The sequence below is a fragment of the Haematobia irritans genome, chromosome 1 (genome assembly GCF_050003625.1).
Source record: "Haematobia irritans isolate KBUSLIRL chromosome 1, ASM5000362v1, whole genome shotgun sequence".
Lineage (NCBI taxonomy): Eukaryota > Metazoa > Arthropoda > Insecta > Diptera > Muscidae > Haematobia > Haematobia irritans.
The window spans coordinates 244,404,345-244,430,291 of NC_134397.1; the positions used below are offsets into that span (position 1 = coordinate 244,404,345).

General features: G+C 30.3%; 3 protein-coding genes across 6 annotated transcripts; 2 read left to right on the forward strand and 1 right to left on the reverse strand.

Moving 5' to 3' along the window:
* Window positions 1-1,028: 1,028 nt before the first annotated feature.
* LOC142240001 (uncharacterized) lies at window positions 1,029-7,307 on the forward strand. 3 transcript variants are annotated; one of them, XM_075311792.1, is made up of 3 exons: window positions 1,029-1,310; window positions 1,375-1,448; window positions 6,933-7,307. In XM_075311792.1, exon 3 carries the CDS (start codon window positions 6,936-6,938, stop codon window positions 7,182-7,184), a length of 249 nt encoding a protein of 82 aa, XP_075167907.1. In that variant the 5' UTR covers window positions 1,029-1,310; window positions 1,375-1,448; window positions 6,933-6,935; the 3' UTR covers window positions 7,185-7,307. The 3 variants fall into 3 exon arrangements, with proteins under 3 accessions (XP_075167907.1, XP_075167857.1, XP_075167957.1); XM_075311742.1 differs by lacking the exon at window positions 1,375-1,448 and having other exon boundaries at window positions 1,043-1,310; XM_075311842.1 differs by lacking the exons at window positions 1,029-1,310; window positions 1,375-1,448 and adding an exon at window positions 1,475-1,866.
* A 9-nt stretch (window positions 7,308-7,316) lies between these two features.
* On the reverse strand, window positions 7,317-24,691 carry Hmu (adipocyte plasma membrane-associated protein hemomucin). 2 transcript variants are annotated; one of them, XM_075311344.1, is made up of 5 exons: window positions 24,535-24,691; window positions 24,243-24,403; window positions 23,974-24,179; window positions 23,601-23,901; window positions 7,317-9,042 (listed from the first exon to the last, which is right to left on the reverse strand). In XM_075311344.1, the coding sequence occupies exons 2-5, from the start codon at window positions 24,356-24,358 to the stop codon at window positions 7,962-7,964; spliced, it is 1,704 nt and encodes a 567-aa protein (XP_075167459.1). In that variant the 5' UTR covers window positions 24,359-24,403; window positions 24,535-24,691; the 3' UTR covers window positions 7,317-7,961. The 2 variants fall into 2 exon arrangements, with proteins under 2 accessions (XP_075167459.1, XP_075167513.1); XM_075311398.1 differs by lacking the exon at window positions 24,535-24,691 and having other exon boundaries at window positions 24,243-24,520.
* Window positions 15,242-16,949, forward strand: LOC142239659 (sorting nexin lst-4-like). The gene has a single exon (XM_075311466.1). It carries the CDS (start codon window positions 15,276-15,278, stop codon window positions 16,872-16,874), a length of 1,599 nt encoding a protein of 532 aa, XP_075167581.1. The 5' UTR covers window positions 15,242-15,275; the 3' UTR covers window positions 16,875-16,949.
* Window positions 24,692-25,947: the final 1,256 nt, after the last annotated feature.

A 25,947-nucleotide genomic window follows, 5' to 3' on the forward strand; every position in this document is an offset into this window, starting at 1 on the left:
CATTACGTGAGATAACACGGCCATTGAATTTGTTGCGCAAACGAGCCATTGTTTCGTTAGCTGTGTGGCAAGTGGCACCGTCCTGCTGAAACCACATATCGTCCACATCCATATCTTCCAATTCGGGCCATAAAAAGTTCGTTATCATTTCACGATAGCGAACACCATTCACAGTAACTGCCTGACCGGCCTCATTTTGGGAAAAATACGGCCCGATGATGCCGCCAGCCCATAAACCGCACCAAACAGTCACTCTTTGTGGGTGCATTGGTTTTTCGACAATCACTCTTGGATTCTCATTCGCCCAAATGCGGCAATTCTGTTTATTGACGAATCCACTGAGGTGAAATTGTGCCTCATCACTGAAGATGATTTTCTTCGAAAATTGATCATCCACTGTTGCCATTTCTTGGAACCATTTAACACGTTGTTGGATTGTGTATCTCTCCATGGTTCAAATTGATTAAGTCTAAAATAGAGAAATGTCAAATAAAATTCGGAAAAAACTTGGCGTTTAGGTGTGGTTCACATTCAATATCGGCCCTAACAATTTAACCACCCTTTGTATGATACATATATGATTGTATACCATAAAATTAATTCCGTTGACCTAAAAAAATATATCCCCAGAACCATTCATACAACATGATACTGTCACACACTTTCTCGTCATATTTTTTTCTAAAAGCATCATCGTCTAGCCGCAAAAGCAAAATATGTAGTAATAGCTACAGAAATGAGACATGTGGACGGACAAATAAATATATTTGTTTGTGTTTTTGTTTTTCGTAGGACTCGTAATAATTATTACTTAGAAAGTGAGGAAGTGAGAGTGCGATTGAGGCTAATACTTATGGTGGTTAGGGGATGCTAGAGGGGTGGTTGTGGATTGTGATTAGATGTGTGCTGATTGTTGACTTGACTGTTTGAGATGCTGCCTCATCGTATCATGGTTGTTGGTTGATTTGTACGAAGCAATAGTTTTTCTTGTCGTGATAAATCCGATGTTGTTGGCGAAAGAAACAAAAAAATATTTTTCAAAGCAGAACAAAATAACCGTTTCATTTGTTTAGACATCGCCAAGACGTAAAGTTTATTACATACCAAAAATAACAAATACACAAATATATATTTTTTTACTTCAACAAAACTCATATTCATCTGGCGAAAGGAAAAACAGAAATTCCCACATATACTATAGGACATTAGCATTTTGTTAATGAACTTGAAAGTGTTTTCATTGGAATTACTTTGCGGTGTCATTTGAAAACGTGTGTATATTTTGCGAGAAGAAAAAGTTCATTCCAAAGGTAATTTTCTATGAATAATTATTAATGGACTAAAAACAAAACTAATTGTGCAATTTAATGTTAGCTGATAACAATCGAGCTAAAAATCTCTGCTAGAAAATTATTCAATTGTCTCTGAGCCAGTGAACATTTATAATAGTGAGTATTTTTAAACCATATTGCATTTTTTTCGGGGAAACGGAACCGGACATTTGAAGTTTAAAAAAATAAATCGAATTTGAATTTGAAAAGCAATTAAATTGCTAGTTAATAAAAAAATAATGATTGTCGTGATCCTATTCAAGGAAAACAATAATGCAATATAAGTGGGCGAATTTTGATAACATTTTCAGCAGAATCACTTTCGGCTAGTGTACATAAAAAGTTATATCGAAAAAGTTTGTCCATAGTTTATTAGCCATACTTTTGACTTTTTTCCAAAAACGTGGTAGATTTTGAATTAATACGTATTTCATTTTTACGCCTTGAACTGTGAAAAATAAGTACCTGAAAAAATAATTTTAAAATTATAAAGAAAAATTGCCGGAATACTGTTTCAAACGTCATTAAGCCTCATGTAAGTGGTAAAGTCGCAGTGGAATTTTATGACTTCTATTTCTGCATAACATAATAATTACTAAATCTCCAACATGATGAAGACATGCAGACAAATGGGCATCGTTCTTATATACACTGAAAAAAAGGCCGGTTCCAAAGGTTTTGTCTTTACACTAATGAGTTTGATAATGAAAATCGTGAAAATGGCTTTTTTAGCACGATAATGCGAACTTTATACCGGCCTTAAAGACAAAACGACTTCATTGAAAAGTTTATCGCCTGTTGGACAATGAAACAAACTTTATATCAGAGTTAGGCAATATTCGAATTCCTATATCCTATATTTTTTTCGTGTACTTAATCTATTGATACCAAATTTGGAATATCTTCTTATGGGACTACAATACCCCTAGATTTTTAATTTCCAGCTATTTCCAGCACGGTTGTCACAGTTGGTAAAATTCTACCAAACTAATTAATGCACCTTGAAAATTTTGTCTATAGAACTAAAATGTTGGCAAAATTTTCTATAAAAATAAAATGTTGACAAAACTGCCTATAGAACTAAAATTTTGACAAAATTTTCTATAAAAATAAAAATTCAACAAAAATTTCTATAGAAATAAAATTTTGACAAAATTTGCTATAGAAATAAAATTATTAACAAAATTTTCTATAGAAATAAAATTTTGACAAAATTTTCTATAGAAATAAAATTTTGACACAATTTTCTATAGAAATAAAATTTTGACAAAATTTTCGATAGAAAAAATTGTTGACAAAATTTACCATAGAATTAAAATTTGGACAAACTTTTTCTATAGAAATAAATTTTTGACAAACTTTTTCTATAGAAATAAAATTTTTACAAAATTTTCTATAGAAATAAAATGTTGGCAACATTTTCAACAGAAATAAAATTTGAACAAAATTTTCTACAGAAATAAAATTTTGACAATTAGTAATAAAATTTTGGTAGAATATTTTTGGCGATATGGACCAATTTTTGTGTGATTGGCCATTGGCTATATATAACTATAGACTTTCGAAAGTAATAAAATTTTGACAAAATTTTCAATAGAAATAAAATTTTGGAATATTATTTTTGGCGATATAGACCAATTTTTGTGTGATTGGCCGTTGGCTATATATATATATATATATATATATATATATATACAGTAGAATTCGGTTATAGCGACCGCCAAGGGACCAAAATTATACGTCGTTATAACCGAACGTCGTTGTATCCAAATAAGTGTACAAAATATTTTTAAATTTTTTTATCATGTATATTCATATTTATTGAGATTGCAAATAGTTTAGAATTGTGGTTTGTTTTCTATTTACAAGAATTTCTTTTAATAATTTCAATAATTTCAACGGAACTATATAAACTCTCTGATATATCAGAACTCCCAAATCGTAAATACTGTTTTAATGTGTGCACCGCACTGAAGGTTTCTGTCCTAGTTGGAATTTTGATTGCCTCATCTTCGTCATCTGGTTCATTATCGCTGTGAGTTTCATCATTTTCTTTTGTGTTCTCCACTATTTCTCTCAATGAAGGCTCTTCTGATGTCACGACGTTGTCATCGACATTTACGAACTCATCCCAGTCCTGGCTTGAACTCGAAATCATCCCAAACTAGTTTGAATATTTCTTCTTTGTCATTTGCACCTCTGTTTGGGTGCAAATGACGAAAACAAATTCTGTGATTCCCCGCAGTATATGTTTCTTTATTTAGTATTGGCTGAAGACAAAAAATGGAATGAAAAAAATAAAAATTAGGACCCAGAACTTATATCGTCGTTATAACCGAATGTCCAATCCAAAGCAGACGTGCAAATTGGTCGTTAAAAGCAGATGGTCGCTAAAACCGGAGTCGTTCTAAGCGAATGCTTGCGCATGTACAAACTATTAAGAACCAAACTTGCTTTGAAAATCCGTCGTTATAAACGGGTGGTCGTTATAACCGAGGTCGCTATAAATGAATTGTACTGTATATATATATATATATATATATATATATATATATATATATATATATATATATATATATATATATATATATATATATATATATATATATATATATATATATATATATATATATATATATATATATATATATATATATATATATATATATATATATATATATATATATATATATATATATATATATATATATATATATATATATATATATATATATATATATATATATATATGTACCAATTTTTGTGTTGCTGTTAGCGGCCAAATATTAGCGCAATGTACCAATCAATCTGATTTCAATCTGATCGGATGAATTTTGCTCTGCAAAGAGGCTCCGGAGTTCAAATCTGGGGATCGGTTTATATGGGGGCTATATATAATTATGGACCTATATGGACCAATTTTTGCTTGGTTGTTAGAGTCAATATACTGACATCACGTACCAAATTTCGACTGGATCGGATGAATTTTGCTCCTCCAAGAGGTTCCGGAGGTCAAATCTTGGGATCGATTTATATGGGGGCTATACATAATTATGGACCAATTTTTGCATGGTTGTTATAGACCATATATTAACACCACATACCAAATTTCAACTGGATCGGATGAACTTTGCTCGTCCAAGATGTTCCGGAGGTCAAATCTGGGGATCGGTTTATATGGGGTCTATATAATTATGGACCGATATGAACCAATTTTTGCATGGTTGTTAGAGTCTATATACTGACACCACGTACCAAATTTCAACTGGATCGGATGAATTTTGCTCCTCCAAGAGGTTCCGGAGGTCAAATCTGGGCATCGATTTATATGGGGGCTATACATAATTATCGACCGATATGAACCAATTCTTGCATGGTTGTTATAGACCATATACTAATACCACATACCAAATTTCAACGGGATCGGATGAATTTTGCTCCTCCATGAGGCTCCGGAGGTCAAATCTGGGGATCGGTTTATTTGGGGCTATATATAATTATGGACCGATATGGACCAATTCTTGCGTGTTGCCAGTATTGGGGATTTTTCCCCAAATCGGGGATATTTTTTCGTGGATGGGGACACAATTTTTGAGTTGGGGACTTGGGGATTTGGTGGGGAATTTCCCCAAGATTCCAAGAGCTACTTTACAATTTACTTTGTTTCTAAGAAATTGTTTACTATTGTGAAATTATTTCATAAGGACTTGGGTCGCAGTGTTGGCCCCTCATCTGCATGTATCACTGATTTGGAAAATATATATCTAACATAACATATATAATAGACTTCAACAACGCCTTTTGATCGATCACCCAATTTTATTTCTTAGCTATTCAGAACTAAGTTTTGATTCATAACTACACATGTTGACCCAACTCCTATTTTTATTTCTCGAGCATTTAGAAGATGATTTGCATAAGACACAAATTCGATGGGTCTTTATACCAATAATTAATTCTGATGAGGGATTGTATCAGAAAATATTTTGAGCACCCGTCTCTTTTTTTGGATTTTGAAATCTTAATCTTATTGTAACTCGCAAATTGGTATAACAAAAATTGCATATTTTTACAATTTTTGGATTATCACGGATTTTTTACAGCAGAGCCTACTCCTATTTTCAAAAAAAAACTTGCCAAAAACTGTATTGGGGATTTTTGTGGGGAATTTTAAATTCAATTGGGGATTTTTGGGGATGAAAGCGTCTTATTTTGGGGACAAGAGCCCGAAAAATACTGGCAACACTGAACACCACATACCAAATTTCAACCGGATCGGAAGAATTTTGCTACTTCAAGAGGCTCTGCAAACCAAATCTGGGGGTCGGTTTATATGGGGGGCTATACGTAAAAGTGGTCCGATATGGCCCATTTGCAATACCATCCGACCAACATCAATAACAACTACTTAAGCCAAGTGTCAAGTCGATAGCTTGTTTCGTTCGGAAGTTAGCGTGATTTCAACAGACGGACGGACGGACATGCTCGAATCGACTCAGAATTTCACCACGACCCAGAATATATATATACTGTATGGGGTCTTAGGGCAATATTTCGATGTGTTACAAACGGAATGACAAAGTTAATATACCCCCATCCTATGGTGGAGGGTATAAAAAATTGGTTGAAAGGGAACACCCCCAACCCGACGTTTGTTAAGCCGACCCGTTTTATATCTGCATAGCCGCCCTATTTCTGTATATAAACGAAAAAGCAAGTCCGATTTTTTTGAAATGTACGGGACGCGTGTATGGAAAACATGTTATTCAGTACTTCAGGTTTTGTGCCAGACTTCCCCTGACGCTGCTCTTTAAAAGAGTTCAAATCTTTTCGAAATAAAATTTTTACAAATATTCTACAGAAATAAAATTTTGACAAAATTTTTTTATAGAAATAAAATTTTATGAAAATGTTCTCTTATTAGATCATTTTTATACAGCAAGAAACTAGCAAAGTCCATTGTAAGTTCTGTCACTTTGTTTTTGTCTCAAGTGGCAACCGTGCTTCCATGTCTTCAATAAGTCAGATCGGTCTATATGGGAGCCATATGCAAACATGGACCAATATAGCCCATCTTCGAACTAGACCTACGTACAAAGAAACGACGAGCTTGTGGATAATTTAACGCGGCAACGTTTACAACAGTCAGCCAGACAGACGGACATCGTTAGATCAAAAATTTCGCCTTATCAAGTATATATATTACATAGTCGGAAATTGATATTTTGTTGTGTTACAAATGGAATTTCAAACTTATTACACCCCCATCATGGTGGAGTGTATAAAAAATGTAGGATTTCACTTACATATTTTCTGTCGTTTATTTAAACAGCTGATATTATTTTAGTCTCTCACAGCTTGGTTATCCAATATTAAAAGAAAATAACCCAAAAAGAATATTTTTAAATTTTTGGTGTGATAATTCATTAAAATTTTAAAAATGTTTTTTTTTCTTAACTTGGCATATATATTTTATACTTTCGTCTCCTACTCGTTAACAATATATGGAGGATCTTTCCTTTGGAAATAGAAGCATTTGGGGTTTTAAGTTTTATTGTTTTCTAAAAATGTTATTTTTTCCAATTCATCTTTCACTTGCAGATCATGTCTAGTCCAAATAATCGCCAAGAAGAAGATCGAGGTCAACCGGGCTGTAAAACTCTGGAGGAAATCAATAAATCATTTAGCCATATGTGGGATCCAACAACCTATTGGGAATGTCAAGCACAAGGCCAACCAGCTAAACTGAAACGCTGTCCACAATCACAGTTATTTTCTGGGACAAAAGGAAAATGTGTACACTATACAGAATGGGAATGGAGTGAATACAGAGAACCACCAAGTCGCCCATGATGGGAGAAATCTAAAGGCAATACTAAATAAATTAATAACCTCTGACTTGGTTATTTCGCTATAAATTAAAATAAAAACTAATAACGGAAAAATAAAAAAAAACAAATATAGTTTAAGAAAAAATGCGACTCGTTTTTTTGTTTTGTTACGTTTTATTGATTGTAGTGGTACAAAAAAGACTTCATTCTCTTCAGATGTATTTAATACATTTTATACATTTTGTGGAAATAACACTAAAATAATTAACGAGAGAAAAATACTACAATTTTGGAATGTTTTTTTTTTTTGCAAAAAAGAATTGGAAATTGAATAACCGTAACCGAAAGCATTTACTCGTTATCGAAAAATATAAATAAATTAAATATTATTTAAATATAAACTCATTTTGTATCATTACAGATTGACTCGTTGTGTCAACTTTTCATCTTAAACTAGGAGACTTTGTGTTAGTTTCCACTTTCTGTAACCAGAAGGTCAATAACAGAGAAAATATTGTGAAAATATTGTTCATTTGCTCGATCATCTTGCTCAGGTGAACTGACTGCTGACTAACTATTTAATTAGCTGATTGAGAATCGAAATTTGTATATATTTACATATATTTTGCAGTTAGAAATTGTTGTTTTTGTTGTTATTTGTTTGGGGTTTCGTTTTTTTTTGTAATTGTTATTCTCGTAAAAATAACATTATACTTAGCTGTTGCCATCGATGTCCATGATGAAACCCTTTAGCTAAGCTTAAAACGGCATAGATTTTTATTATGGTTTCTCCAGATGCTTAGAGCTCAACATGCTCTCCGTGTTTATTGATCACTTTCAAGTTTTCACGTTTTGGTGGTGGTGTATCACGGGGAATGTTTTCATCGACAGGAGCTGGCTTTTTGGGAGGTGTACGTGTTGTACTGGCCGAGGGTTTTCTTGGAGCCGATGTGGTCGTTGTACTAGGCTTGGCCGTAGTTGTAGGCTTTGGCGTAGTGGTAGTGGGTTTGGCCGTAGTTGTTGTAGTAGGCTTTGGTGTAGTTGTTGTTGCCTTTGTTGTAGCTGGTTTGGCTGTAGTTGTAGTAGGCTTTGGTGTTGTTGTAGTCGGTTTGGGAGTAGTTGTTGTTGTGGTGGTGGTGGTTGTAGTGGGTTTCACTTGAGGTGGCTTGGTTGTAGTTGCCTCCTTTGGTGGCTTTACAGCTGGTTCAATTCCTACTCCCTCATAACGTACATTATTGATTTTCACATTGTGTCCCTGTTGCTTGCTAGCTGGCTTGGGATTTGCCACACGGCCCAAATAACGATTAAATGGTGATCCCAATAATAAATGATCATCGAATTCCAAGACATGTGAAATGCCACCAACACTCTTGTCGAAACCATGCAATGATCCCACAATATGACCATTCCAATCTACTCGTAGAATAGTAGTACGCTTGGGGGTCAAAATCATGATACTTTCACCATGACCAATGAAGTGAATAAAACGTTGAGCAATCTTATTTGGATAGACATTATTGATAAATTTGAAGGGATATTCAAACAACGCCAACATACGAGCCAAGAACAAACGAATGCTGGGGAAATTTGTAAAGATGGTAAAACCGCTGGGATGGTCAGCATCAACAGAGACAACTAATGGTACCCAAATACCATCATTATCGGGTGTCAAATTATCTGGCAAACCGGGTAAACCATCAACAAAGACCTCACTTTGACCGGCTTTGGCACCCTTCAGATGGTACTTCCATAAACGCATACCACCTGTTTCTGCAACAACCAAAAAGTCTTCTTGGGGACTTAGAGCAAGACCATTGGCAAAGAAAAGATTATCCATTAAAACGGTACTCTCATTCCTATTGCGATCGTATTTGAAAACACTGCGAAAAAAAAAACAAAAAAATAACAATATTATTAATATTTATAGATATTGGACAATATCACTAAAGCATGAAACAAAATAGGTTTGGAAATATATATTAGCTTTAGACCGAAGCTAATTTTTTTTTACTGAAGTCGATGTTAGCAAATGAAAACAATATTCGACTGAAGACTAAGCCGAAACTTAATATTAAAAAATTTATTATGATATAAGTTTCAAAACAAACCTATGCAACGAATACAGAAGCAATTACTTCAAACACACGCCACTTAATTCGAATAGTAACTTCATTGTCCATTTTTCAAACGAGTAAAATATAAACCTTGCAAATTGTGAAACCGAACAAATAGAACCCAATAAAGCAAGCACCAAACAATGTTCTGAAGTATTCGAATGTAATCGGAATTCAAATTGCATTCGTTTCATAATTTCCAATGCTGTGTAGAGGAAGATATTTCGTTCTCTCAACTATAAGAGTGTGCTACACACACACACACTCTACATTCCTATTTTGTTTGTTGTTGACACCAGGACTGCCAATTTTGCCGATTTATCGGCATTTTTATTTTTTACTAAAAAAATAGCAAATGCCGATTTTCCGATTTTTGCCCCAAATATGACAATATTAGCTCCGTTCAAAAATTTTGACTAGAAGCAGTTTGTTTACACGATTAGAGCCAGCAAAAAGGAGAGCATGCATTTGACAGTTGCCAGATGAAGAAAATGCAAGTTATTGCTAAAGATTTCATACATGTAGGAGCTATACCGCATTTTACATCTACAGTATTAGTATCATGGTTGCCACTCGAGCCAAAAATTGAATTTATAGAAAATTGTGTTAAAATTTCATTTCTACAGAAAAAGTTGTCAAGATTTTATTTCTATAAAAAATTTTGTCAAAAATTTATTTCTATAGAAATTTTTTTTTAAATTTTATTTCTAAAGAAAATTTTGTCGGAATTTTATATCTATAGAAAATTTTGTCAAAATTTTATATCTATAGAAAATTTTGTCAAAATTTGTTTCTATAGAAATTTTTGTCAAAAATGTATTTCTATTAAAAATTTTGTCAAAATTTTATTTCTATAGAAAATTTTATTTTTATTTCTAACGATTTTTTTTCGAAATTTTATATCTATAGAAAATTTTGTCGAAAAATTTTTTATAGAAATTTTTGTGAAAAATTTATTTCTATTAAAAATTTTGTCAAAATTTTATTTCTATAGAAAATTTTGTCAAAATTTTATTTCTATAGGCAATTTTGTCAAAATTTTATTTTTATTAAAATTTTTGTCAAAAATTTATTTCTAAAGAAAATTTTGTCAAAATTTTATTACTATCGAAAATTTTGTCAAAAATTTATTTCTAAAGAAAACTTTGTCAAAATTTTATATCTATAGAAAATGTTGTCAAAATTTTATTTCTATAGAAAATTTTGTCAAATTTTTTTTCTATAGAAACTTTTGTCAAAAATTTATTTCTATTAAAAATTTTGTCAAAATTTTATTTCTATAGAAAATGTTATTTTTTTTTTCAAAAGAATTTTTTTTTCGAAATTTTATATCTATAGAAAATTTTGTCAAAAAAAAATTTTATAGAAATTTTTGTCAAATTTTTTTTTCTACAGAAATTTTTGTGAAAAATTTATTTCTATTAAAAATTTTGTCAAAATTTTATTTCTATAGAAAATTTTTTCAAAATTTTATTTCTATAGAAAATTTTGTCAAAATTTTATTTTTATTAAAATTTTTGTCAAAAATTTATTTCTAAAGAAAATTTTGTCAAAATTTTATTACTATCGAAAATTTTGTCTAAAATTTATTTCTAAAGAAAACTTTGTCAAAATTTTATATCTATAGAAAATGTTGTCAAAATTGTATTTCTATAGAAAATTTTGTCAAAAATTTATTTCTATTAAAAATTTTGTCAAAATTTTATTTCTATAGAAAATTTTGTCAAAATTTTATTACTATAGACAATTTTGTCAAAATTTTATTTTTATTAAAATTTTTGTCAAAAATTTATTTCTAAAGAAAATTTTGTCAAAATTTTATTACTATCGAAAATTTTGTCAAAAATTTATTTCTAAAGAAAACTTTGTCAAAATTTTATATCTATAGCAAATGTTGTCAAAATTGTATTTCTATAGAAAATTTTGTCAAAAATTTATTTCTATTAAAAATTTTGTCAAAATTTTATTTCTATAGAAAATTTTGTCAAAATTTTATTACTATAGACAATTTTGTCAAAATTTTATTTTTATTAAAATTTTTGTCAAAAATTTATTTCTAAAGAAAATTTTGTCAAAATTTTATTACTATCGAACATTTTGTCAAAAATTTATTTCTAAAGAAAACTTTGTCTAAATTTTATATCTATAGAAAATGTTGTCAAAATTTTATTTCTATAGAAAATTTTGTCAAAATTTTTTTCTATAGAAATTTTTGTCAAAAATTTATTTCTATTAAAACTTTTTCAAAATTTTATTTCTATAGAAAATGTTATTTTTATTTCAAAAGAATTTTTTTTTTCAAAATTTTATATCTATAGAAAATTTTGTCAAAAAATGTTGTTTATAGAAATTTTTGTCATTTTTTTTTTACAGAAATTTTTGTGAAAAATTTATTTCTATCTATAGAAAATGTTGTCAAAATTTTATTTCTATAGAAAATTTTGTCAAAATTTTTTTCTATAGAAATTTTTGTCAAAAATTTATTTCTATTAACAATTTTGTCAAAATTTTATTTCTATAGAAAATGTTATTTTTATTTCAAAAGAATTTTTTTTTTTCGAAATTTTATATCTATAGAAAATTTTGTCAAAAAAAAATTTTTATAGAAATTTTTGTCAAATTTTTTTTCTACAGAAATTTTTGTGAAAAATTTATTTCTATTAAAAATTTTGTCAAAATTTTATTTCTATAGAAAATTTTTTCAAAATTTTATTTCTATAGAAAATTTTGTCAAAATTTTATTTTTATTAAAATTTTTGTCAAAAATTTATTTCTAAAGAAAAATTTGTCAAAATTTTATTACTATCGAAAATTTTGTCAAAAATTTATTTCTAAAGAAAACTTTGTCAAAATTTTATATCTATAGAAAATGTTGTCAAAATTGTATTTCTATAGAAAATATTGTCAAAAATTTATTTCTATTAAAAATGTTGTCAAAATTGTATTTCTATAGAAAATATTGTCAAAAATTTATTTCTATTAAAAATTTTGTCAAAATTTTATTTCTATAGAAAATTTTGTCAAAATTTTATTACTATAGACAATTTTGTCACAATTTTATTTTTATTAAAATTTTTGTCAAAAATTTATTTCTAAAGAAAATTTTGTCAAAATTTTATTACTATCGAAAATTTTGTCAAAAATTTATTTCTAAAGAAAACTTTGTCAAAATTTTATATCTATAGAAAATGTTGTCAAAATTTTATTTCTATAGAAAATTTTGTCAAAATTTTTTTCTATAGAAATTTTTGTCAAAAATTTATTTCTATTAAAAATTTTGTCAAAATTTTATTTCTATAGAAAATGTTATTTTTATTTCAAAAGAATTTTTTTTTTCGAAATTTTATATCTATAGAAAATTTTGTCAAAAAAAAATTTTATAGAAATTTTTGTCAATTTTTTTTTTTTGTTTCTAAGAAATTTTTGTGAAAAATGTATTTCTATTAAAAATTTTGTCAAAATTTTATTTCTATAGAAAATTTTGTCAAAATTTTATTTCTATAGAAAATTTTGTCAAAATTTTATTTTTATTAAAATTTTTGTCAAAAATTTATTTCTAAAGAAAATTTTGTCAAAATTTTATTACTATCGAAAATTTTGTCAAAAATTTATTTCTAAAGAAATCTTTGTCAAAATCTATAGAAAATGTTGTCAAAATTTTATTTCTATAGAAGATTTTGTCAACATTTTATTTTGATTATTAATTTTGTTCGGCTTGAGGTCATAGAAACAATCGATTATTATAAACGAACAGCAGAACACGAACTCAAATACAAAATCCCAGAAGACATTTAGTGGCACTAACCGAAATATTGGAAATAAATATTAAAACACATCAATAATCGATTGTTTCTATGACCTCGAGCCGAACCAAATGAATAATCATAAAATAGGTAAAAATACTTAAAAAATATTTTCTAAAGAAAACTTTGTCAACATTTTATTTCTATAGAAAATTTTGTCCAAATCTTATTTCTAAAGAATTTTTTTTTTTTTCAAAATTTTATTTCTAAAGAAAATTTTTTCAAAATTTTATTTCTATAGAAAATTTTTTCAAAGTTTTATTTCTAAAGAAAATTTTGTCAAAATTTTATTTCTATAGAAAATTTTGTCAAAGTTTTATTTCTATAGAAAATTTTGTCAAAATTTTATTTCTATAGACAATTTTATCAAAATTTTATTTCTATATAAAATTTTGTCAAAATTTTATTTCTATTAAAAATTTTGTCAAAAATTTATTTCTATACAAAATTTTGTCAAATTTTTTTTTCTATATAAAATTTTATTTCTAAAGAAATGTTTTTCAAAATTTTATTTTATAGAAAATTTTTGCAAAATTTCACTTCTATAGAAAATTTCTTCAAAATTTTATTTCTGTAGAAGATTTTATTAAAATTTTATTTCTATAAAAAATTGTATCTCTTAATTGGAGAGTTTGATGGTCAAATTTTGGATCTTTTATACCGACATAACAGGTTGGCTGACACATAGATGGCGTCGCTAGTATTAAATGCATATTATTTTTATATAGTACCAACCTTCAAATGATTCGTGTCAAAATTTGACGTCTGTAAGTCAATTAGTTTGTGAGATAGAGCGTCCTGTGTGAAGCAACTTTTGTTATTGCGAAAAAATGGAAAAAAAGGAATTTCGTGTTTTGATAAAATACTGTTTTCTGAAGGGAAAAAATACGGTGGAAGCAAAAACTTGGCTTGATAATGTGTTTCCGGACTCTGCCCCAGGGAAATCAACAATAATTGAATGTATGCAAAATTCAAGCGTGGTAAAAAAGCACGCAGGACGGTGAACGCAGTGGACACCCGAAAGAGGTGGTTACCGACGAAAACATCAAAAAAATCTACAAAATGATTTTGAATGACCGTAAAATGAAGTTGATCGAGATAGCAGAGGCCTTAAAGATATCAAAGGAACGTGTTGGTCATATCAGTCATCAATATTTGGATACGCGGAAGCTCTGTGCAAAATGGGTGCCGCGCTAGCTCACATTTGACCAACAACAACAACGTGTTAGTGATTCTGAGCGGTGTTTGCAGCTGTTAACGCGTAATACACCCGAGTTTTTCCGTCGATATGTGACAATAGATGAAACATGGCTCCATCACTACACTGCTGAGTCCAATCGGCAGTCGTCTGAGTAGACAGCGACCGGTGAACCGTCTCCGAAGCGTGGAAAGACTCAAAAGTCCGCTGGCAAAGTAATGGCCTCTGTTTTTTGGGATGCGCATGGAATAATTTTTATCGATTATCTTGAGAAGGGAAAAACCATCAGCAGTGACTATTATATGGCGTTATTGGAGCATTTGGTCGAAATCGCGGCAAAACGGCCCCATATGAAGAAGAAAAAAGTGTTGTTCCACCAAGACAACGCACCGTGCCACAAGTCATTGAGAACGATGGCAAAAATTCATGAATTGGGCTTCGAATTGCTTTCCCACCCACCGTAATCTCCAGATTCCCCCAGCGACTTTTTCTTGTTCTCAGACCTCAAAATGATGCTCGCAGGGGAAAAATTTGGCTGCAATGAAGAGGTGATCGCCGAAGCTGAGGCCTATTTTGAGGCAAAACCGAAAGAATACTACCAAAATGGTATCAATATGGTTATAATCGTTGTATCGCTCTTGAAGGGAACTATGTTGAATAATAAAAACGAATTTTGGCAAAAAAATGTGTTTTTCTTTGTTAGACCGGGGACTTATCAGCCAACCTGGTGGGTATAAAAAGTGTACAGATAAAATCAAAATCGGCTTCGTTCAAAATTCATCAATTCTCCTCTACTACAGTACTTTACATCACATGAGTCAATTAGAATCTACATTTAGAACTCTATCATACGAAAAAAAAAACAAAATGTCGATAAACAAAACCGCAATTGCCAACTGCAGCATAGAAAATATTTAATTTTAAAACATTAATGCCATAAGAATTCATTTAGTATTGTGACACAGTGCTGTCCGGAAGTTAAGATAAATTAAATCGCAATGAATTCATATGTTCGTGCTATATATGAATTTCTCGGAGAACCTGAGTTGGGTGAAATATCTATAGGCGTCGGTGAAGTCTTGGAAATAACACGAACAGATGTTGGTGAGGGATGGTGGGAAGGAAAAAATGCTCGGGGCAAGGTGGGCCTATTTCCTGAGGCGTATGTTGAAGTATTGTCTGCGGCAGATTTGGAAACTTACCAAAAAGAATTAGAGTGCTCACCACCTTTAGATTCAATTCAAACTGATGGCGACGATTCCGATGATGATACATATCAAGAACTTCCAACAAATCCTGGCAATAAAACCCTTAGGAATACACAGTGGTCTTCCATAAATGAAGCTGATGATATTTTACTTCCTCCAACATTGCCTGATATGAATGACAATTCCACCAAGACAACACAAACAAGGAAAGGAAGCTTTTTTCGCAAAAGGGCGGATACATTTGTCCTTGGTTATGGAAATAGGGATAAATTACTAGATAATGATGTAATTCACATTGTCCCTTGTGACAATTATTATCAATGGAAATCAAGTGACCAAGCATACACAGTTGATGTAGCAAGCCCCCGCAAAGTATCCAAGTTCAAAGGCGTGAAGACTTTTGTTGCCTACCAAGTGACACCAAGTTTCAATAATGTTTCAGTCTTTCGACGTTTTAAGCATTTTCTCTGGTTACATCAGAGATTGACGGAGAAATTTGTTTTAATTCCAATACCCCCATTGCCCGAGAAACAAATATCGGGTAGATATGAGGAACATTTTGTGGAAGATCGTCGCATACAGCTGCAAGAATTTGTCGATTGGTTGAGTCGTCATCCCGTTTTATCCAAATGTGAGGTGTGGTTTCATTTTTTAACGTGTACCGATGACAAAGTCTGGAAACAAGGAAAACGAAAGGCCGAACGTGATCCCTATGTAGGCATTTCATATTGTTGGGCCATATCACCACCCGAGAAACAATTGCTGCCATCCTATGTTGATGCTCAAATAGAAAACTGCTCTGAATTTATTCAAGCAATGGAAGGTTCTGTGCGTAATCTAATAGCAATTTCAAATGATGTAACGAAACGGTGTCGAAATCAGTCTCGCAAAGAATATCAACATGTAGCTGATGTTATCAATGGATTTTCAAAATCCATTGCAATCGATGAGGAAAGACAATCTCCCCTTTCCGCTGATAAATCTCTGGCCCATTGTGTCGCAATTATGGGTGATACTTATGCGGCAATTGCCCAACAATATGGTGAACAGCCAAAATATGATTGGATACCATTTGCAAATAGATTGAATATCTATAGGAGTATTTTGTCCTCATTTCCGGATATTTTAACTACACATAAAAGTGCCGTACAAAAACGCCAAGAATGTGAGCGTCTAACAGCAGAACAAAAAATGTCTCCAACCCAAATGATCGATGTTAATCGCCGTATGGACATTATATCGTATGCTGTAATGGCCGAAATGTCTCACTTTAAAAAACGACGAGAAACACATTTTAAGGAGGCAATTAAATCTTTAATTGCTGAGCAAATGAAATTTTATAATGGTATAATTGACAAGTTGAAGGACGCCCATGCTAAATTTACTTAAGAAAAAACATTTAAGAATACTCATTTTAAATGTAATTTACTTATATTAATAAAAGCTAAATCATAACAAACCAAACATCGATGGAAATATTGTCTAATGTTTGTCTAAATATTGTCTAATGTTGTCTTGTATTGTTAGAACCTCGTGAACCGTTTTACATATATTTTTTTTATTTTTATACCCTAACCCTCTAAATGTTCAATGTTAACGACACAAAAGCAAGAGAACTAAGCAAGAAAAATTTATACGGTAAAATTCAGCATATGCTGCAAAGCCACTTGAATAGTTTCAAATAAGTTTTCAATTTATTTTGCCCATTTTTGTTGTCTTAAGGTGTGTTTTACTAAAAGCTTCCTTATTAAATGAAGTCCGCCTAAAGGCGGTCTTGGGCATTAGAGGGTTAACCACTACTGTGGTACAGGGTATAAAAAGTTTGTGCGTTTGTATGTAACGCCAAGAAGGAAAGGTCTGAGACCCATCGTTTAGTATACTGATCGTCTTAGAATTGAATTCTAAGTCGATTTAGCGATGTCCGTCTGTTCATGTATTTTTGTGTGCAAAGTACAGGTCGCAGTTTAAGTCCTATCGTTCTCAAATTTGGCATAGGGTCGTTTTGTGGGACAGAGACAATCGCTATTGATTTTGGATAAAATCGGTTCAGATTTAGATATAGCTGCCATATATATTTATCCCCGATCTGGTCATAATTGACGTGTTTATCAACCGATGTCTTTCAAATGCCGTACGTCCGAATATTTTATGAGCCTCAAAAAGCTTGCACAATATCGGCCAAATCGGTTCAGATTTAGATATAGCTCCCATATATATCTTTCGTCCGATTTAGACTCATATGACCACAGAGGCCAAAGTTTACCACCGATTTTTGTGCAATTTTGCACAGAGAGTAGAATTGACATTCTACCAATGCTTGGTAAATTTGGTTGAAATCGGTTCAGATTGAGATGTAGCTCCCATATATATCTTTCGTCCGATTTGGACTTATATGGCCTCAAAAGTCAGAGTTTTTCCGAGATTTGCTTCAAATTTTGCACATGGGGTACGTTTAATGGTATCGTTATGTGTGCCAAATTTGGTTAAAATCGGTTTAGATTTAGATATAGCTCCCATATATATCTTTCGCCCGATTTGCGCTTATATTGCCTCAAATGCCAGATTTTTGCCGTAATTTGCTTAAAATTTTGGACGAGAAGTACGTTTAATGGTATAGTTATATGTGCCAAATTTGGCTAAAATCGGTTGAGATATAGCTCCCATATATATCTTTCGTCTAATTTACACTCATACAACCACGGGGGCCAAAGTTATACTCCCATTTACGTAAAATTTTGCTGATATAGCAGAATTATTATTCACCCTATGCATGTCAAATTTAGTCAAAATCAGTTCAGATTTAGATATAACTTCCATATATACACCATAGTTGTGCAAATATGGTAGATTGTTTCATATTTTAAACCCATTTTTAATGGGATTTTACTCCAATCGACTGGATAGTTTCCATATAGAATATATTTAATATAATATTTATACAAATATGGCCAAAATTGCCAGAAATTCTGTGATGATTTCTGTTAAACCCAGTTTAACAGTTTATTTTTTAATTACATTTTAAAATGTATCTTTAAGAACATGAATTACTTGCAAATGAGTTGAATTAATGAATTTATCATCTTAACTTTCATTGAAAATAATAGCTCTTGTTTTATATCTATTAGTGGTAACACTACTTTAAATCGTCAAGCAAGAAAAGCTTTATATACTATAAGACTAGTTGTCTCACTTTCACCGAATTGTACTCTCTTTTGATTGTAATAGTTGTTCATCAAATACCACATTACTTCACTTCAATTTATCACTTCAACCTGGTAAGCAGCAGCGACCCTTAAATAAAAACTGTTACACATTCTGAATCTGAAACCTGTCTTTGTTCTATTTCTTTTGTTTTTCTTTTACTTGGCACTCCTTACATTTTCCGAGCTTCCATAAAACCGAATACATTCCATTTTTCAGAAGACCAAGACAGGAAATTGTACAATTTCCCCATATCATAGTCATATCCTACACACTGTAATGCCAGAATTTCCACAGAATGGTTTATTTTTAAATAAGGCCAAATCGCCCTGCTTGACCAAATAATATATCACAAACCACACGTGATCACTTTTAAGTCTACAGTTTTTTGAAAGTCTAACAAATTTTGTGCAGGTCGAGCCAGATTTAAATGCATGTATAGGGAAAATCTTTATATATAGCAAAAATGTGTCTCTACAAAGTGGTACAGGGCTTAATATAGTAGGCACCGCCCGACTTTAGACTTTCCTTACTTGTTTATAATTGAATTTTTTATATTCCGATAGAGAGATGCCCGTATATCTATTTATTGTTTACTTTGACTGCCTTAAAGGTATCTTAACTATCAACATAAACAGTCACATGATCTATTTGAAAAGAAGCTGTTAAGCCGATCAGCTTCTTTTCAAATAGATAGGGATTCTTTTCGAAAATTTGACATTTTTTTATTGAAAATTTTCTCAAAATTTTATTTCTATAGAAATTTTTTTCAGAATTTTTATTTCTGTAGAACATTTTCTCAAAATATTATTTTATTAAATTATTTTCTCAAAATTCTATTTCTATAGAAAATTGTATCAAAATTTTATTTCTATAGAAATTTTTTTCAAAATTTTATTTCTATAGAAAAATGTTCTCAAAATTTTATTTCTATAGAAAGTTTTCTCAAAATTTTATTTCTATAGAAAATTGAGATACCTTTTAGTTGGAGAGAAATTTTTTGCAAAATTTACCAAACACTAAACAATCTACACAAAATTTTTCCAAAATTTTATTTCTATACAACAATTTTTAAACATCTTATTTTTTTAGAAAATTTACTCAAAATTTTATTTCTATAGAAAAATATCTCAGTATTTTATTCCATAGAAAAATTTCTCAAAATTTTATTTCTATAGAAAAATTTTATTTCTATAGAAAAATGTTATTTCTATAGAAAATTTTTTCCAAAATTTTATTGCTATAGAAAATTTTCTCAAAATTTTATTTCTATAAAAAAAATCTCAAATTTTTATATGTATAAATTTTTTTTTTAATTGTATTTCTATAGAAAATGTTCTCAAAATTTTATTTCTATAGAAAATTTTTCAAAATTTTGTTTCTATAGAAAATTGAGATACCTTTTAGTTGGAGAGGATTTTTTTGCAAAATTTACCAAAACATCAAGAATTCTACCAATCTACCAAACAGTAAAAATCTCCATATTTCGTAGAATTCGACCAATTGTTGTAACCGTGTAGGTTAGGTTAGGTTATGTGGCAGCCCGATGTATCAGGCTCACTTAGACTATTCAGTCCATTGTGATACCACAGTGGTGAACTTCTCTCTTATCACTGAGTGCTGCCCGATTCAATGTTAAGCTCAATGACAAGGGACCTCCTTTTTATAGCCGAGTCCGAACGGCGTTCTACATTCCATTATCACAATGGACTGAATAGTCTAAGTGAGCCTGAAATTTAAATGGGCTGCCACTTTAACCTTTTAACCTTTTTACATTCCAGTGAAACCACTTAGAGCTTTGAAACCCTCAGAAATGTCACCAGCATTACTGAGGTGGGATAATCCACCGCAGAAAAACTTTTTGGTGTTCGGCCGTAGCAGGAATCGAAACCACGACTTTGTGTATGCAAGGCGGGCATGCTAACCATTGCACCACGGTGGCTAATATAGTCACCGCACGACTTTAGACTTTCCTTTCTTGTTTATAATTGAATTTCTTCCTCTTTTGAATTTTACGAATTCTTCGAGTATTGGATAAGTTTATACTAAATTTAGAGATTGTTTTGCAATCTATTATATTCCGATAGAGAGATGCCCGTATATCTATTTATTGTTTACTTTGACTGCCTTAAATGTATCTTAAGTAACGACATAAACAGTCACATGGTCGAAAATGTTATATTCAAAACTCTTAAGCCGATCAGCTTCTTTCCAAATAGATGGGGATTCCTTTCGAAAATTTGACAGTTTATTTCTATTGAAAATTTTCTCAAAATTTTATTTCTATAGAAAATTTTCTCAAAATTTTATTTCTAAAGAAAATTTTCTCAGAAATTTTATTTCTGTAAAAATTTTCTCAAAATTTTATTTCTACAGAAAATTTTCTCAAAATATTACTTCTATAGAAATTTTTCTCAAGATTTTATTTCTATAGAAAATTTTCTCAAAATTTTCTCAAATTTTATTTCTATAGAAAATTTTCTCAGAATTTTTATTTCTATGGAAAATTTTCTCAAAATTTTATTTCTATAGAAAATTTTCTCAAAATTTTATTTCTAAAGAAAATTTTCTCAGAAATTTTATTTCTGTAAAAATTTTCTCAAAATTTTATTTCTACAGAAAATTTTCTCAAAATATTACTTCTATAGAAATTTTTATCAAAATTTTATTTCTATAGAAAATTTTCTCAAAATTTTATTTTTATAGAAAATTTTCTCAGAATTTTTATTTCTATAGAAAATTTTATCAAAATTTTATTTCTAGAAAATTTTACCAAAATTTAATTCTATAAAAAATTTTCTCAAAATTTTATTTCTATAGAAAAATGTTCTCAAAATTTTATTTCTATAGAAAATGTTCTCAAAATTTTATTTCTATAGAAAATTGAGATACCCTTTAGTTGGAGAAATTGTTTGCAAAATTTAACAAACAGTAAACAATCTACCCAAAATTTTTCAAAAATTTTATTTCTATAGAAAAATTTTTTAAAATCTTATTTCTTTAGAAATGTTTCTCAAAATTTTATTTCTATAGGAAAATATCTCAGAATTTTATTGTTATAGAAAATTTTCTCAAAATTTTATTTCTATAAAAAAAATTCTGAAATTTTTATATCTATAAAAATTTTTTTTAATTTTATTTCTATAGAAAATGTTCTCAAAATTTTATTTCTATAGAAAATTGAGATACCTTTTAGTTGGAGAGGAAGTTTTTGCAAAATTTACCAAATCATCAAGAATTCTACCAATCTACCAAACAGTAAAAATCTACCATATTTCGTAGAAAACGACAAATTGTTGCAACAGTGTAGGTTAGGTTAGGTGGCAGCCCGATGTATCAGGCTCACTTAGACTATTCAGTCCATTGTGATACCACACTGGTGAACTTCTCTCTTATCACTGAGTGCTGCCCGATTCCATGTTATGCTCAATGACAAGAGACCTCCTTTTTATAGCCGAGTCATTACTGAGGTGGGATAATCCACCGCTGAAAAACTTTTTGGTGTTCGGTCGAAGCAGGAATCGAACCCACGACCTTATGTATGCAAGGCGGGCATGCTAACCATTGCACCACGGTGGCTCCCAACCGTGTAATACAACTTCATAAATCTTAAAATTAAAAAAAAAAAAATGCACTATCCTTTTACAAGATCCATTTCTAAAAAAAATTGCTAAAATCCAAATTTGAATTTCCACTATTATAAGCATTCGAATTCCAAATTTTTAAAAATTTGAATAGTACGCTTCTAAAAACACATTTAAACGTCCGCGTATAAATTAAAAAAAAAAAAAACAATATTAACTTTTTAAAAATTTTGAAAAGTTTGCTTTGTCACACATATTAAAATCCGTAATTGGAGCCTTAGAAAAATTCAAGTCTTTGGGAATTACGTCGTTAATAATTGTAGATCGCAAACGTAATGAGAAAAATTTTAGAACTCCCAAGTCAAAACTCTAATAATGACAAAATTCGAAATTTCAAAATTTTATGTATATTCAAATTTAAAATATTGATTTTCTTTAATTTCCGTTTTAAAAGATCAATTTCTAAAAAAATTGGCAAAATTCCAAATTTGAATTTCTAAAATTTTAAGCATTTTAAATTCCCATATTTTAAAATTTTGAATAGTTTCATTTTAAAGTATCCAAAATGTCGACATTTTAAATTACAAAATTTGGAAAAGTTCACTTTTTAAAATTCCTACTTGGAGCATTATACAAATTCAAGTTATTGGGAATTACGTCGTATTTTACGTGAAAATAATATAATATAGGAATTACTGTAAGCACTGATTATGTCAGTAAACAAATTAGCTTTCTTTAAATATTCGATTAAAATACTCGCTTGTCAAGCTACGTTCTGAGTAAACAAAGCATTGACATCTTGATGCCTTTTAAACATTGATCTTAATTGTATTACAATTAATTTGTTGTAAATCTAAGTTTCTAATATGTTCTCATCCAAAAAAAAATTAAGAATACTAATGGCCAATAAAGAATTGTCCTACCCCTCCTTCCCCCCTTCGTATAAGCTATATTTAGATATTGTTGATATAAGACAAAACACTAGTATACACCGTTTGCATATTAATTACCCAAGCCATCTTAACGAAAGATATGGCTATAAATTTAAGTTACTTTTATTCAAACTAAACACCCCTCCCACTTTCTTAACTATTTCACATCGAATACCATCTGGTATGAATGCAATGTTGTTATTAACCAAATAAAAAAAAACATAAAACAATGAAACAAAGAGCGTATCGAAAAAGCAAAGACAAAGAAGAAACCGAAAATCTCCAAGAAGAAAAGAATTTCACATAATAGTACCAGTAAATTTACTTTGGAAATTCAGAGAGATAGAGAAGGGTTTTTATATAGCAGAGTTATGGAAATAAACCAACATATTACTCACCGTCCAGAGGGATTAGCGAATGTGGCAAAGACCAAAGCTTGTAGAGTAAAATCTGAAGTGGAATCGGTGAAATAGATAGTTCCTTGTTTATCCACAGCGACATCATTGAAGACTTTAGCAGGGCGATCAACACCTTTGCCAGGCAGTACTTGTTGCGGAGAAACTAGAAGTTTCTTTTTGTGCGTACCCAAATCTACTTGCCAGAGACCATAATAGGCATCGGCCACAAGTAAATTATTACCTTGAGAATCGAATGTCATACCAAGGGGACGGCCACATCTTGCCTCCTCGGTAATATCCTCTATAAAGAAACAAATGAATAGCATAGTTAACGGCGCTATATAAAAATATTCCTAATGATATTGATATTTACCACAAGGTTGTCCCAATTTTATGACGTGGGTAATATGACCGGCATTTATTTTAATTACCTCACCGCCATGAATACCCATATAAATGTCTCTCTTGTTGGCAATTAAACATTCTGGTCCATAAACACGACCTTCCAATAGTCTTTCAGCTCCTTCTAAGTGGTAATTGGGTTCGAGAGCTCCAGTTAAAGGCCTTGGAGGTGTAACACTAAACCATACACATAGTAGATATTGTTAAAGGACCCCATGATTTTTCATTTGCCGTACTTACGAAAATTCTTTGTATGGAAAGGTGGTACGTGGCGGCAATCCAGGTATTAATATGACTATTAAGAATACTACCATGAAATTCATGATTCTCAAACCCAGACCGTATAGCAAACCCATGATGATGTCTTAATTATTTGGTTCTTCCTCTTAATGATAAGACCCCTATGTAGGAGAAGATGCAGTAGAAAGTTTTCGGTTGGTAGATAAAAGAAAGTTAACACAAAAATGCCGATGCAAGAAATATAGGTGGCTTAAGGTCTAAAAGTCCATCACCGACGATGATAGAAACTTACCGATCGTGTTTCCTAATAGAAGAAGAATAATGTTACCCGCAAGAGGAGCGAAGGGCGTATATGATGACGATGAGATAAACCGGATTTTTTTTTTCTATTAATTGCACTTTCTTTTGACATAAGCGGTGGCAGGGTTACCATAGCTAACATTGATTAGTGTTACCATAGCTAACACTGACGCGTTGTCATTGACGTTACGTTTGAATAATCCCCATAAACACAAACGTTGGAGATATGCTTATATTCAACAAGCTTTCAAACCATGGATTAGCCTAACACTCAAGTTAAAAAAATCGTGTTTAAATGGTGGCTTTTTAGCATTATTTATTAATTAATTGGAGAATTTATTATACATGAGGTATAATAAAAAAAAGTTTTACATCAATAAGAAATAAATTGTGAAACGACATGAAAAATACAAACCTAATCTAATAGCAATTCATAAAATAACCAATTAAAGTGATGATGGGATGTAAATTAAAATGGCGATGTAATTTCAGAAGATGTTGATATAAAAAAAGATCCATTCCTACAAAATTTGATAAAATTTCACAATTCAAAACATTTGAATCCTTTTATAGTGTGCAGTTAATAAAAGTTTAAAAAAGTTCACGTTATAACTGCAATAAAACGAATATTAACTTTTTCAAATAAATTTAACGTTTTCTGGAAACTTTCCATTGTGTATGAACCACCATACTCCTTTTTCGTAGGTCAGATACCAATAAAGAAAGATTTGGTTAAATTCCAAAATTCTAAACAATTGAATTTCTTTTATAAGATCCATGTTTTAAAAGTTTGAAAAAGATTAAAATCCTTAATTGGAGCCTTTTAAAAATGCAGGTCATTGGGAATTATGTTGCACTTTAGGTCGTAAATTATTAATAAAGGTGGGTACTAAGTTCGAGATTAGCCGCTAAAATCGCTGAAGTGAAGTAAGAAAAAGGCATAAAATTATACATATTTGTTGCAAATTTTTTTATAACTTGATGGGGAAAAGCCCAAAGCAAATTTTCACAAAGTTTGTATTCCTTAAAATGGATTATTAAAGAAAAGTAATCATGAAAAAAATGACGATTTTAGCGGCTAAACTCGAACTTAATGGAAAAATTCCTTTCAAATATTAAAATTTAAAAAGATCCATTTCTAAACAATTTGGCAAAATTACAAATTTGAATTTCCAATATTTTGAAATATTTGAATTTTTAAAAATTTCACTAGTCTGATTTTAAAAAGATAAATTTCTAAAAAGTTTGAAAAGGTCCATGTTAAAACTTAAAACAAAAAAAAAACTAATCTTAACTTTTACCAATTTTTTTTTCATAGGTCAGTTTCTTAACGTTTCCAAAAATAAGTTATCAAAAGATTTTAGTTTTCTGCAAAGATATGAGCTTAGTTCGTACGGTTTCTTTT